The sequence below is a fragment of the Hyperolius riggenbachi genome, chromosome 3 (assembly GCF_040937935.1).
Source record: "Hyperolius riggenbachi isolate aHypRig1 chromosome 3, aHypRig1.pri, whole genome shotgun sequence".
Lineage (NCBI taxonomy): Eukaryota > Metazoa > Chordata > Amphibia > Anura > Hyperoliidae > Hyperolius > Hyperolius riggenbachi.
The window spans coordinates 171370661-171386368 of NC_090648.1; the positions used below are offsets into that span (position 1 = coordinate 171370661).

Sequence of the window (15708 nt, forward strand, 5' to 3'; positions counted from 1 at the left end):
TATCTGGTAAACAAGTAATAAGGATGCTAACCAGAGTCAGTCTCTCTCTCTCTCTCTCTCTCTCTCTCTCTCTCTCTCTCTCTCTCTCTCTCTCTTTATTTAGGCAGGGAATCGAGCGCTGATAAGGAAGCGCCGGCGGGGGCGAGCGGTAATCAATCCTCGCGCACGCGGGGACGTGGCTGGGGTCGATCCGGCGGCTAATCGAGCCGCCAGTCGACCTGTGTATCCCCAGCATAAGTTTCTTTACGATCTGTACTGGAAACAATATCTGTGCTGCTAATGTTTTATTTCTTAGGCTAGGTACACACCATACAATTTTCTGGCAGATTTACCTGCCAGGTCGATTTTTTCCAACATGTCCGATCGATTTCAATAGATTTTCTGATTAATTTCCATAGAAGTAAACAGAAATCGATTGGAACATAGATTGAAATTCAGATCAGACATGTTGGAAAAAAATCGACCTGGCAGGTAAATCTGCCAGAAAATTGTATGGTGTGTACCTAGCATTAGCAGTACTACACATGCAATTCATAAGTTTATTTTCACTTCAGATTCCCTTTAAGGCACAACATGCATTGGTGCAGTGAGTATGGTGTTGTCCATGTTATCTACAAATGTAATCACAGAATAATATGAAAAAACTTCACAGGATATGTTAAGTATGGTTTATCCAGGTTTAATATATACAGTGGCTTGCAAAAGTATTCGGCCCCCTTGAAGTTTTTCACATTTTGTCACATTACTGCCACAAACATGAATCAATTTTATTGGAATTCCACATGAAAGACCAATAAAAAGTAGTGCACACGTGAGAAGTGGAACGAAAATCATACATGATTCCAAACATTTTTTACAAATCAATAACTGCAAAGTGGGGTGTGCGTAATTATTCAGCCCCCTTTGGTCTGAGTGCAGTCAGTTGCCCATAGACATTGCCTGATGAGTGCTAATGACAAAATAGAGTGCACCTGTGTGTAATCTAATGTCAGTACAAATACAGCTGCTCTGTGACGGCCTCAGAGGTTGTCTTAGAGAATATTGGGAGCAACAACACCATGAAGTCCAAAGAACACACCAGACAGGTCAGGGATAAAGTTATTGAGAAATTTAAAGCAGGCTTAGGCTACAAAAAGATTTCCAAAGCCTCGAACATCCCACGGAGCACTGTTCAAGCGATCATTCAGAAATGGAAGGAGCATGGCACAACTGTAAACCTACCAAGACAAGGCCGTGTACCTAAACTCACGGACCGAACAAGGAGAGCGCTGATCAGAAATGCAGTCAAGAGGCCTATGGTGACTCTGGACGAGATCTACAGCTCAGGTGGGGGAATCTGTACATAGGACAACTATTAGTCGTGCACTGCACAAAGTTGGCTCCTATGGAAGAGTGACAAGAAGAAAGCCATTGTTAACAGAAAAGCATAAGAAGTCCCATTTGCAGTTTGTCACAAGCCATGTGGGGGGCACAGCAAACATGTGGAAGAAGGTGCTCTGGTCAGATGAGACCAAAATTGAACTTTTTGGCCAAAATGCAAAACGCTATGTGTGGCAGAAAACTAACACTGCACATCACTCAGAACACACCATCCCCATTGTCAAATATGGTGGTGGCAGCATCATGCTCTGGGGTTGCTTCTCTTCAGCAGGGACGGGGAAGCTGGTCAAAGTTGATGGGAAGATGTATGGCGCCAAATACAGGGCCATCTTGGAAGAAAACCTCTTGGAGTCTGCAAAAGACTTGAGACTGGGGCGGAGGTTCACCTTCCAGCAGGACAACGAGCCTAAACATAAAGCCAGGGCACCAATGGAATGGTTTAAAACAAAACATATCCATGTGTTAGAATGGCCCAGTCAAAGTCCAGATCTAAATCCAATCGAGAATCTGTGGCAAGATCTGAAAACTGCTGTTCCCAAACGCTGTCCATCTAATCTGACTGAGCTGGAGCTGTTTTGCAAAGAAGAATGGGCAAGGATTTCAGTCTCTAGATGTGCAAAGCTGGTAGAGACATACCCTAAAAGACTGGCAGCTGTAATTGCAGCAAAAGGTGGTTCTACAAAGTATTGACTCAGGGGGCTGAATAATTACGCACACCCCACTTTGCAGTTATTTATTTGTAAAAAAATGTTTGGAATAATGTATGATTTTCGATCCACTTCTCACGTGTACACCACTTTGTATTGGTCTTTCATGTGGCATTCCAATAAAATTGATGCATGTTTGTGGCAGTAATGTGACAAAATGTGGAAAACTTCAAGGGGGCCGAATACTTTTGCAAGCCACTGTAGGAGTGCAAATGGCCAACTAAGAACTTCATAAGTCCAAATGAAGTGAAGAAATACACAGAAATGTGTATGTAAGGATGGTATTTACTTCAGGCAAAGAATGAATGAGATGAGCTATTTCTGAAGATTGTCTCTACACTCAAAAGCATAATTGCATCACCTTAATGCAAAGCATAATTGCATCACCTGAACATGAAACTCATTACACAGGCTGTAATTTATACACTTACATGGGAGGGTGTATTGTTCTTAAAGCGACATCCACACAAAATATACTTTCCCTCTGTTCCCTTCTACAAAATCACACCTCTACTTACAAGATTCTACCAAACCTCCAGTGATGATCATTTCAGGGCTCCAATGTCTTCTGGAGGAGAGTAGCTGCATCATAGCCCAGTCTCCTTCATTCTAGGAGTGCGTACCCATTTCCTTTGCCACTATTGGAGGGGGGGGGGGGGGGGTGTTGTGGCTGTCATCCGCAAACTATGTTTTTTTATTCAGGGCATTGGCCTTGGGTATGGCGAACCAGGAACAGGGGTGGAATTCAGACTCCAAGAATTCTACATTGATGCAGCGAGGACTAGTAGAGTCCACTCAGATCTCTGTAGGTGAGTATGAGGAGTGCTGGGGGTGGAAGATACTTCTCAATATTCGGTGGAGGTGAGTTATCTATATAATTATACTTTACCTTCATGGAGAGCTGGATCACCCACAAGGCATCTTAGGCAACTGCCAAGGGCCTGGTGAGAGTTTAGAGGCCTGATAGATGCTAAATCCCAACAAATCTCACCAATAAAGCAAGATGCCATCAAGGATGGGCCCAACAACTTGCCTGGGGCCCCATTTCACCTTAATACATCTCTACCTTCATGTGTAACAACAAAAAGGTTTTAAAATACAGAAATTCTTAGACAAATATTTTGGTGATCACAGCCGCAACTTTGATTTGTCATTATATACTATATAGAAATGACTCAGCTAGTCAAAAATCATAGCTGCTATATGTAATTGTGAAGTATAGGAGCTATGAGATGTCAAGGTATAGAAAACGGTAAGTTGTTTTTTTTGTTTATGTTTTTTTTTTTTTTTTCATAATTCCACATCATGTACACCTTTTCTGTGATATCTACTGTCTGTGATATGATCCACACAACACTGGCAAACTTTCCCACCTAATAACAGCTGATTCATATTGTCTTTTCATCCTTAGTAAATGAGGGCCTGTGATTTTTCACATGGATACACTTTTACTAGCACATGCAGTCACCATAGAGATGTTGTCATGATACGATCCCTCGGTAACCACACAGTGCATGTATCTTGGATATACTGTGTTATAACACCAACTGCAGCTGTGTTTCCGTCTTTGATGAATTTCACATCTAAGCTGTGTCTTCTCAAAGGCCATCAAAGTTATATATAGGATTTTTCCATGTAATCTCTTCTTCAGAGTGCATGAAACTTCGGCTATTCTGAAGTTATTTTGTTTATTTTGTATCACATAGTTCACTCTACCCTGCAGCTACTGGCTATCTTTATAGCCTTCATTATTTCAGTATGAAGGTGATATATCTTATAATAGAATGTTCTCACTCATCCCCTTCACTAGAGCAGAACAGAGTGTTCTTTAAACGTAATAAAATGGTTCTCCCGTGGGAATTCTTTTGTGATCACTTTCGCTATATTCATTTTTAAAAGCATTGAGTCCAGTAGAAGAAATACATTGCATGTTTCTTTCTGTATCAATCCTGCTGGGCTCTCCTTCACAATCTTGTCCGGATCTGAACCCCCTCAGGTTTACAGGTGGATCATGCATTTTGTTACTCTCCTCAAGGCTGCATCAGATAAACCAATCAGACTTCTATCGATATTCAAAGCAGTTTAATCCATAAAAAACACATAACAGTAAAACCATTGCATAGCAATCTAAAAAATGAGCTTCTCATTACACGTATGAAACGCACCTACATGCTCTACAGTGTTTAAAAGGCTCATCAAATACTGCTGCCGGCTGCTGCCCATCCGATACTAGTGGCTTCCCTGTGGCGTCCCGCTTGCTCACTATTCCTCCGATGTGGCGGCTAATTGCCTCTGGATCTCGCTATCCTGGTACCTGTGCTCGCTACCTCCCGGCCGGTGGGTCTGATGACATCAGACCTGCTGGTGACTATGTGTATGGGCATTAGCGCAGATTCTCTGACTATACAATTGTATTTTTCTTTCACATGGCAGATATTGCCTAATTAGGCAGTGTATTACCAGAATAATTGTATCAGTGCCACGGAATATGTTGATGCTTTATTTATCAATAATAATAATAATACTAATAATACAAGTAAATATAAGTAGGGTGTTGCGGTGTAAATCTCAACCCAACTTAAAGGGGAAAAAATATTTAAAGGATAACATACGGTATTGAAAACACAAATGTTATCAATAGATTAGATATAAAACATATTTCATTATAATGCATATTTTACATGTTGTTCAACTGCCAAAGTACATGATACAACATTGATGTATCCTGTTGCTTTACTATGCTATGAAATGCTCAATGAACTTTTTCTTGTTTGATAGAAAAAAAGACAAAATATAATGACAGCCAGTTGAAATGTAAGGGCCTCTTGATCAATGTTTGCTCATTTTATAGAACATTGATCAGAAAAGGCAGATCAAGTGTGGCCATGGTGTGTTTGTGTGTTGGGACGGGGTGTGTGGGGACGGGGTGTGTGGGGACGGGGTGTGTGGGGACGGGATGGGATGGGAGGGGTAACTTCTAACTCTTCCTTACTGTACAAAATGTTTTATTTGTTGCTGTTAATATCATTAATAGAGAGCTGTACCAATTTTCTGTCAGAACAGAATGCAAAGGTCATTTTACCAGATAGGGACAGATATAGCAATAAGCAATAAATAACAAAAAGGCAGTTCCCACCATTTCTGCACTGTTCAGAACTAAAATATAAAAATCTGTACATGCTGTTCGCCTGTAAGAAAGGTATAAATAAAACTTTCTCACAGAGCTTGGCTTGAACAGACAGCCCTTTGGTTTCCATGCACATCTAACCGGTTCACTGCTTAGGCCCTGACCTAGGACAAATAGGAAGTTCACTTCAGCCATATTTCTGTTAACGAATTTTCATTATAACATGGAGCCAGAACTCAGTGCTGACGTATTCCAGTATATCATAATTTACAAAAAAACACCATGGCAGAATGTAATCTAAGGGAATGGAACATAAATAATAAAACAGAATCATGAACACGGCTGAAAATCACAACACAAATCAACAACACAATATAGTACATATTTATCCATTGGTATTTATTTATTGAAACCCCATCAAAGCAGAAGTTCTAGAGTGATTTTCCATAGACATTTTTACATGTGTATATCTCATAAAATATTAACCGGAACCACTGTATAAAAGCATGTTATACATATAAAATGCCAAAATGTTTCCTATTTCTAAATAACAATCCTGATGCAGGATGTGATAGTTATTAAAGTTTTAATGGATATGAATAGATGGCAATAACAATAATCACAGAGGCCTATGTGGCTGCTAAGGGACATGTATGAGGGCACAGCTGCTGTGACACCATATTACCAATGTGTTGTCTCTTCATTATGATAGTGGGCTATGGGGCATATTCATTAAAGAGCGGTAAAATTGCACTTATTTGCAACAATTATGTAGTACATGTTGCACAGTTACCTAGGTAACACAAGCATTGCTAGAGTAACAGGTATTACCCTACTTGCATGGCGTGCATTACACTAGCTACACCTGCATTATATAGGTAGCATGGGTTGCGCTAATTGCGCAACGCAAGCTACATAATTGTCATAGCAGTAAAATTGCAGTGTCCTGCCTGCGCCAGGCAATTTTACATCTATTTAATGTATGTGCCCCTGTGTGCCTTACAGCAATCCAGTTATATCCATTTATAGATAAGCGGTACCTATAGGACAAGCCTCTTTGGAGACCACCCTTAGCATTGCAATTCATAAAGCAGTGCAAAGAGCAGCAACTTAAAATATAATAGGTGATTTTACATCGCTGTAATCAAACTAATAAATGGTGAAATCTGAATGTTATGGATAAACGCATTACGCAGCTTGTGACCTATGCAGAATAGGGCAAATTAGACTGTATTTGATTATCTAAAAAGAGCAGACAGACCACTCCTTAGATAGCTCTATTACATTCCTGGGTCCAATCAGCTTATGTATTATAACTTGTGTAAGGTAACTGCCCATTATTCAGCTTGCTAAGCAGGGTATATATGTCAGAATCACCAGGACTTATCGATGTTTCTTGCGGATGCTAACAAGTTCTTGGTGCACAGTGCTGAAGTTTGGACGTTTTCTGGCGTCACACTCCCAGCAGCGCAGCATCAGGTTGTGAATATCCTCAGGACAGTTATCCGGACATGGCAGACGGTATCCTGCAAACACAAGGAAATCTCTTCTCAAACAGGGGAAGTCTGCAGATCAGGCAAGGTATCAATATCTACCTAATGACAATGGTGTGCTTGGTTTAAAGGTGCCCATACATCCAGGGCTATGGAGTTGGCACAAAAATCATCCGACTCCAACTCCGACTCTTCAGTTTATGAAACCACAGACTCAGACTTCAACTCCAGGTACCCAAAATGGCTCCAGCTCCTCGACTCCGACTCCTTAGTCTAATGCTTAACAGGGCGATGGATTTGGTACAAAAATCATCCGACTCCGACTCCTTAGTTTATAAAACCTCTGACTCCAGGTACCCAAAACTGCTCCGACTCCGACTTCTCGAGTCCAACTCCACAGCCCTGAATACATCAGGTGATATATGGGCAGATCGACTATAAGACAGATCCCTCTCTAAACAAATCTGATCAGGGAGAAATCTGTTGCCTGCCCATACACCACAGACCGATTTCCCATTAATGTAAAATCTATCTGAAATTGGCCTAGTGATGCCGCCTCCGACTGGCCACCCCCCAAGTGTAAAAAGTCCCCCCAACCCCAGCACCCATGCAGTTTAAATTCTCACCTGTTCCCCGCTGGTGTGTCTCACGGCTTCATCTGCCTCCACCCCTGTATCTGTTGTTACCGTGAGCGCCAGCACGTGGTGTGTGTACCATGTGGTGCGTGTGATGTCACATACAGGATTGGTGCTACACAGGGGTAGCGGAGGAGTAGGCCAGGAGTTGTGTGAGAGGGACAGGTGAGAATTTATACTGCACACGGGCAGGAGGGACATTTTATGCTTGGGGGAGACAGTGGCTGAGGGTCTCATTCATAAGGATCATGTAATCACATGCTGGAAACAGTAAGAAAATCATCTTAATACTTCTACTTCCACGATAAAAAATATACTTAGTAAGTAATGTATAATTAAACACTGTAATAATATAGGACTGTTTCCCAACATTTCTAGTACTTAAAGAAGACAGTGGAGCTATGACAATTATACTCAGATTAAGCACTTTTAATAACAGCTTGCAGTAACTCTGTGATCACAGTACATACAGAGACTTGTAGTTTCAAGCGCGTCGCCTGTGAGCTGCTGGCAATTCATTCACTGCTTCTCAGCCTCCCCTGTGAAAGAGGCCTAATGTTTCTAAACAGCAAGAGAGGAGGCTGAATTTCTAGATTATGACTGAACTGCCTGCTTAGTGCACAGTGCAGCCTCTGATCTGCCATCCACTGAGCACCTACGGTACCCTACTGCTATTTTCATGTAGCTGAATGGCAGCATTTGTAACCCCACAGGTCAGTATTTTAAACATGGTGCAGTTACTGTTGGCAAAGTACACCGTTATGTCACGTACAGGCCCGGATTTACATCACTGGAGCCTATATAGGCACTGACTTCGCCCTCCAGGAACCCACAAACCTCCACCAATCTGCACCGCAAGTGTGCTGGCTGGCCCAGCTTTCACTTCTCCTTCATCAGTGAAATGCAGAGAGCCAGTTGAGTAAGCTCTCATTTTAGGGGAGGAGGGAGGCGCTAGGGGATGGGAATGAGATACCCCTCCATCATCATGCGCCTGTTGGCACGTGTCTACAGTGCCTTATGGGAAATCTGTCCCTGGTCACGTGATTATGCATACTGGGCGGTTCCAAGCAATTGTAGGCACACAGGAACAGCTGACAGGTAGAGGCTCCCTTAGCCATATCGACTTGTTCATTTGGCACTTTTATTGGCCTGATAAAGCGGGCTTGGACCCGCGAAACGCGTTGCCTGTGCTAAATAAAAATATTTTGTCATATACAAGGATTTCGTTATTGAGGTAAGCCACCTCATATTATTTCCTCGATTTTAAGCTGTTTTTAGATGCTTTTATTTCAACCAGGGCGCCTCTTTACCTTCAATTGTGCATAGCTGACAGGTAGAGCTTCTGACAGACAGATTTACCGCCTTCAGCCTCCTGTGTGGAAGAGGCCTCAGGCAGAGGTCACACTTGTCTACTTCACATGCATTTCTGCACAATGCAAATTCTCATTAGAACATCCCATGTAAACCAATAGGTTTGTGCACATCTAATGCAAATTTTTGTGTGTGGGAAAAACTCAGAGCCTGCAGCATGTTTGCACATTTAGTCTATTTTTTTTACATTACCTACTATGGAAAAATGCAAATGTTTTTCTGCATTGAACATGCATGATGTCTGGAAAAATCCATACTGAAGTATGTGCGCATTTTCCATATATACAAATGTGAGCCCTTCCTACGCAGAGAAAAAAAAATAACTTACCCTGTTCTATGGCTTCTCTGGTTTGCTGGTTATTCATAGATACGTATGGGACTGACCCAAGAGAAAATGCTTCCCACAGCAGTATGCCAAAGCTCCACACATCACTCTCTGAACTGTAGCGACCTGGAATTAAGAAGAGATCCAAATTTGATCAACCAAGTGTCTTCACTGCAGTAATAAGCACAAATGCACTCTCTTCAAGACATAGCTTTGTATTATGCTTTTAGAAGCCATTACTGGACTAGAGATCATTGCAAAGTAGATTGTAAGCCTCTGGCAGGGTCCTCCCTTCCCTAGTGTAATCTACAGGACTGCGTGCTCCTTCACTGTACTGCAGCCTGTACTTGTATTACTGGGCCTACCTAACCAGCCCATAATCGCATAATCATGTATCTTGTACCGTTTGCCTTGTATAACTTTGTTCTATGTTGTTTAAAAATTCAGAAAACTAGGGGAAAAAAATCTCAGCAACAGGTGAGGTAAGTGTAAGGGCTGGTTCACATGGGCAATTGCGGGTCTTTTTCCGCCAGCCGCGACGCTCATCGGTTTTTTCAATTGCAGAGTGCTTCAAAGTTATTTTAAAGAAAAGATGAAAAATTATCTCCTAGGAGAAAACTTAGGTGAAAAAGTCAGTTGAATAAGGGCCACTGTGTTTTTCTGGCCTTCTGTGCTGTCTGTGGGAGAGTTGTTTATTCCTTTATAATTTACACACAGCAATATTAGATTAGTGTATTTACTGCAGCTGACAACTTTTCTGAGGATCGTACAGGACTAGAAGGCGGTGAATTTCTACATTCCCTACACCAGTGACTTTAAAGTGGACCCGAACTCTTGCACAGGACAGAAGGAAAACAGAGAAATTCATCCTGTATGTCTTTAGAGAGTTTAGACAGCTTAATTCTCCCTCACCTGTGTCTAATTGCAAGTTTTAATTTGATCCCTCAGCTGTATCAGCTGACTGCCACGGCGGAGAGGCTAATTTGAAAGCACAGGATGTTAACAATATATCTGCTTCCATGAAAATAGGAAGTAGATATAAATCCTGAAATAAATCTGCAGTATATCAGCTGTAACAAAGAAATGTTTTTCTTTAAAGTTTATTATGCTGCTTGTGTATCTTTTAGAGCAGAGAGGAAGTCCTGAGTTCAGGCCCACTGTACCACACAAGTGGACTACTTACAGCATATTCATCAGTGTATCCATTCAGACATTTCCTTTGATCATCTAATTAGTACATTAGTCAAAGTTTTAGTCATCATTGCTTCTTGGTACTTATAAAAGACAGGGGCCCATATGCAATTCACTTTTTACTCCTGCTTTTTCTACTAGGAGATAATTTTTCATCTTCTATTTTAAATGACATTTCAGCACTTTGCAATTGAAAAAGTACCAAAACGTAGGTGAAAAGTACTAACAAACTTATTTGCTTTCTTTTCTTGCAATTGACAAGTTTGAAAATATCACCTAGGAGAAAAAGTTAATTACATAGGGACCAATGTGTACAAAGGGACAACTTGGGCTTTTAAAACAGAAGTTTCACATTCAAGGATGCATTTAGACATGCACAGACTAACCATGTAAATGGAACATTGGGCATGACTCACAAAGCTTTTTCACAGTTTTCCTCTGTTTTCTATGTCTATGTTACTTTTTTAGGTTCCCAAAGAGCAAAAATATAATTAAGGTAAGAAAAGTAATAATGAAATTAAGTAAAGCAGGAACAGCTTACTTTGAGTGATTGTAAATGTCCTGAAAGGTTATTTTTTATTAAAGAGAGTCTGAAGCGAGAATAAATCTCGCTTCAGACCTCATAGATAGCAGGGGCATGTGTGCCCCTGCTAAACCGCCGCTATCCCGCGGCTTAACGGGGGTCCCTTCACCCCCAAATCCCCTCCTTACAGCGGGGGATCTCTTCCTGGTTGGGGCAGGGCTAACCGCCGTAGCCCTGCCCCACGCGCGTCTGTCAGACGCGTATCTCCGCCTCTCCCCCGCCCCTCTCAGTCTTCCTTCACTGAGAGGGGCGGGGGAGAGGCGGCGATGCGCGTCTGATAGACGCGACTAGAGGCAGGGCTGCAGCCGTTAGCCCTGCCTCCAGGAAGAGAAGATTTACGACCAAGACTACGACCAAGGTTTGCGGGGGTGGGTTTGGGGGTGAAGGGACCCCCGTTTAGCCGCGGGATAGTGGCGTTTTAGCAGGGGCACACATGCCCCTGCTAACTATGAGCTCTGAAGCGAGATTTATTCTCGCTTCAGAGTCTCTTTAATTAGGTGATAAGCCATTTATGGGAAGTTTTGTGAATAGAGCCTAATGACAGCGAAACTACACCTTTTCAATGACACAATGGGCTCGATTCACAAAGCGGTGCTAACCTAGTTAGCACGCCTAAAGGCTTTGGGCATGCTAACTAGGGTGCTAAGTAGTTAGCACGCACAAAGCTTTAAGAAATCGCACGCAAAGTTATGCGCGCATAAAGGTTTACTGTGCGCATAAAGCTTTACGCGCGCAAAGTTTTGCGTGCATAACTTTGCGCGCAATGCGGTTCGGGCGCAAATTAGCGCGCGAAAAGCTCTTTTAGGCTTGCTAAGGGGCTTTTCACAGGCGTGCTAACAGTTAGCACCGCTTTGTGAATCAAGCCCAATGAGAGCTTTGAAATTTCTGTACACTAAATGATGTGATGTTGCCATCTAGCTACAGGGCCATTTCTGGCCATTTTGGCGCACCAGCAAGTCACCCTTTTTCTTCCCCCTTTCCACATCTTATGATTAGGAAGACTGTGTGACTACATTAATTCGTTTTGCAGGCACCAATGACACATTGATAGATTAGACAGAACAATGATATTGATTTGTAAAACAAATCTATAAAGTATATATGCAATATCATGAGGCCAGATACACCTCCCCAGCCCAAACTCACAAAACACACACCATAAACCCTTCCTATAACTGGTAAGAAGGGTGTGCCAGTTAATTTTTAAATCTTATTATTTTTCCTTTATAACAATCACACTCCAATCCATGTGTGGCAACACCATTTCACAGATCAAGTTACAATTGACTTGTAAAAAAAATAAAAAAGTAAGATAACTACAGATCAAAATATTACAGAGTGATGAATAACTGAAATGATCAATTTCCATTCAAATGAATTGTAATGTATTTCTGTGCTAGTAGATTTGCTTCAGATTTTCAGACATGAAAGCAAAACAGGAACAATTTAGTGAACGTCTGACTTTTTGTACTCTTATTTATCAGCACAGGGTAGAGGATGGTGTAAAGCAGTACCGTAGTTGAGTGCCTCTGGTGCTGTCCACTTGACTGGAATCTGCTTCATTCCCCCAGTGGAGGCATACACTCCATCCGCCTCCTCTCTTGACATGCCGAAGTCACTAATCTTCAAGACATTTTTCTCAGTCACAAGACAGTTGCGTGCAGCGAGATCTCTGCCAGGAAAGACAGACAGACATCTTCAGCGTTGATCTAAAATATCTGAGAATTTAAGTTGCTATAGTTTCCACTAAAACAGATCCACACAGTGAGAGGCAAACAACACACCGGCAGGAGAGTTAGAAAGAAGCCGTAAAGGGAAACAAAGTATGGTGCCTACAGCAACCAATTCAGTTAGCTTTCACTCTCTCTAACCTATTTTATAAAAATAATAAGCTGTTTATTGCTGTTGACACGTTTGCTGTGTTCCACAGTGTAGGATACCTATGATTGGCAAAAGGTTCATGAACTATGTTAGAAGTCGGAGGATTGTGTGCTGTGTTTGAGCTATGAAGCCTAATAAGCTCCCACACACTGGATGCACATCTTATTACCAACGTGTTGGATGGACTAGTAATTACTGACAGGCTGATCTTTTTCATAACAGAAAACTGATGTAATGCTTTATTATGTGTACACCAGGATGTAAACAAAACATTGGGGCATACTGCCTATGCAGGGATATTTCCGGCATCTCCATAGCGAGCAGTACTTGGACAATGCACCCTTTACCTAGGTGGTTGTTCCGACATAACTAGGAGTCCCCCACATTGCCATGTAAGCGGCTACCTACTTCCATGTGCATTCCCACACGCCTTCCAAGTACAAAATCACACATTCGCTGCAGCTCTCATTCCACATGCTGGCCCTTGTATCATAAGGCCCCATTTACACTTAATCAGTTGGTATGCGTTAGTGCGCGTTGGTATGCGTTTGTATGCGTTTTTTCCATAGCAGAGCATTGGGAAGAAGATTTCAGTTAAAACGTGCTAAGTGTGAACAATACCATAGGAAAACATGGGCATTACTTTTAAAATCAGTTTTGTTTCATTTATAACTGAGAGCAACTGATTAAGTGTAAAAGGGGCCTATGCTAACTCCCCCTTATGCTATCTCCCCCGGTCCTGGCCTATGGAGTTTGATGGAGTATGTATAGTAATGATGCCTGTTAATTTCGGTGCCGGGTGTTGCTGGTTGTTAGAATATCAGTGATCACAAGTGCTCTAAACCCGCACCTGAACTCTGGTCCCCTACCTTTCGTGTCCTTACCTCTCCCTCTAGATTGTAAGCCTTTGGGCAGGGTCCTCCTCCTTTTGTGTCCTCCCTGATCATGCACCTCCATTACTGTGCACCCATGCTATGCATCTCAGTGCTAATCTCCCATTGCCTAATGCTCCCATCCAGTGACTGACTAAGGATTACCTTGTACTCATACTGTACTGTGTAATCTGGTTTTCTTGTATTCCTGTATTGTCATATTGCTGTATGTCAGCCCTAAATATTGTCTGTAACCTAAATTAATGTTCAGCGCTGCATAATATGTTGGCGCTTTATAAATACAATTAATAAATAAATAACTATTGTATAATCGAAATTCCACTATCAGTTTGCCTGTTGCCTAATACTAACCTCCCTCCGAAATAATTCCCCTATTTATTTGCCTAACGCTAAACCTCCTGCCTACGCATACCCCTATCTAGACATCTAACACTAACCTCCCTCTCCCTCTCGAAGCAAAGTCCTTTCCTACCCTACCTCCTAATACTAACTCTACCTAGGCTCTAACTGGAGCTGAGCTATATCATAGCCTAGTTTATTCCAGTACTGATATCCTGAACTCAGCTCGGTTGGCGCATAGTTCGGAGATATCCTGAGCACCAGCGACCTATAGCTGCAATTATTCCATAGCCGAAGATGGGCTACGCTGTAGCTGAGCAATGATGCTGAGGTTCACCTATATAATAGCTGATTGCTGCTGCACAAAATATGCAACCAGCGGACAATAGTCTCAAATATTAATTGCGGTCTATGGCGGCACCTACATTAGCCCGAAAGGCTGGGCACCCAATTGAACTAATCCAACAGCTATTGAAAAAGTGGTGCCTCCAAAAACACAGCAACAGTAATAAGCAGTGTCAACAATAAAATATAAGGTTTATTAATGAATTAAATCCTTGTAAAGCAACATATCAGATCAAAGTAGGAAGAACAAGCCCTTTCTGGATGCCTGTAATGAACTTACTGAAACAGTAGCATAGATTGTCACAGGATACAGAGAGGTGAGTTCAGGTGAAACACTTGTCTGAAGTTTCTTTATTTACAGATCCACTAACTTTGCAAAGTTTTATAATGAAGTCATGTTGCTGCAGGCAAATATTTTCTTTATTGCTGGCTGAGTTGAGCCAAAATATACTGAGGGTTTTTGGAATGCTTTGGCTTCCCATAGGACTATCCTCACTCTCATTATAGGATTTTTTTATGAGTGTAAAAAATACAGGTAAGTACAAGAAGAGGCTTAATTATAATATATGAGAGCATAAATATCTTCAGGATCACTTAAATAATTACAAAGCCAAGCCTTGTGGTATCTCTAGTCTGGCTACAGGACTTTACCTTTTTTTTTTTTTTTTTTGCTTTTTATCTGATTAGCCGAAGAGGATTGAGTAGTGAATCAAATATGTTTTGAGATGTGACCTCGAATAACCTCTTCCTCCCATTATGAGGTAGCTGTCACAGGATCATCCGTTTAGGAAGATTATCCATGTCTGGGCAGCTGCTAAGGAGCAACTGAAGAGCTGTCACTTTTGAGGAAATGGATGAGAAAGTTTATGGTCAGAGGCATAACTACAGACCAAGGAGCCTATAGTAATACTAGTAGACCTAAGCCTGTTAATATAATGGGCTCTAGGTCTGTGTGAAAATTCTCCCTCCCCTCCCTTCCTTCCTTGTGACTGCCACCACCAATACATGTCTGTCAACATGCCCGCGCACCCACACGGCTGCCCGTTGTGCGCACACCCGCCGCCTCCTCTCCTTCCCCTGTCCCAATGGCTGCACATGTGCAGTAGCGCAAACCACAGACACAGGGTCAAAGCAGGAAACAGGGAAGCAGGGGTATTATTATATAGGATGTATGTAGGGAATTTGGACCAGTGCACTCTGTGCACATTGGGGCATTTTCAGGCATTTTCCGGTGTTTTGATGATCACCAGCAATCAGCAAGTGCTGAGTACAATGTATCTCTATGGGATCATTCACACTGCAGCGCTTGCGATTTGCAGAAATTGCAAACACGCTGTATGTACCATTTTTGGAACAAGCATAATGCGATTCACATTCACTGAATGACAATCACAATTGCTGCAAAATCGCAAAGCAAAATGTTTTGCAACCGTAGGTT

At 42.0% G+C, this 15708-nt stretch overlaps 1 protein-coding gene across 3 annotated transcripts in view; it reads right to left on the minus strand.

Moving 5' to 3' along the window:
* Positions 1-4154: 4154 nt before the first annotated feature.
* Positions 4155-15708, minus strand: part of FES (FES proto-oncogene, tyrosine kinase) — a 251416-nt gene continuing 239862 nt past the window's right edge. For all 3 annotated transcript variants that reach the window (XM_068275262.1, XM_068275263.1, XM_068275264.1), the window contains 3 exons: positions 12327-12484; positions 9042-9164; positions 4155-6740 (listed from right to left, as the gene is read on the minus strand). In XM_068275262.1, the coding sequence (XP_068131363.1) occupies positions 6598-6740; positions 9042-9164; positions 12327-12484 (424 nt within the window). In that variant the 3' untranslated portion in view covers positions 4155-6597. The remainder of the gene's footprint in view (positions 6741-9041; positions 9165-12326; positions 12485-15708) is intronic.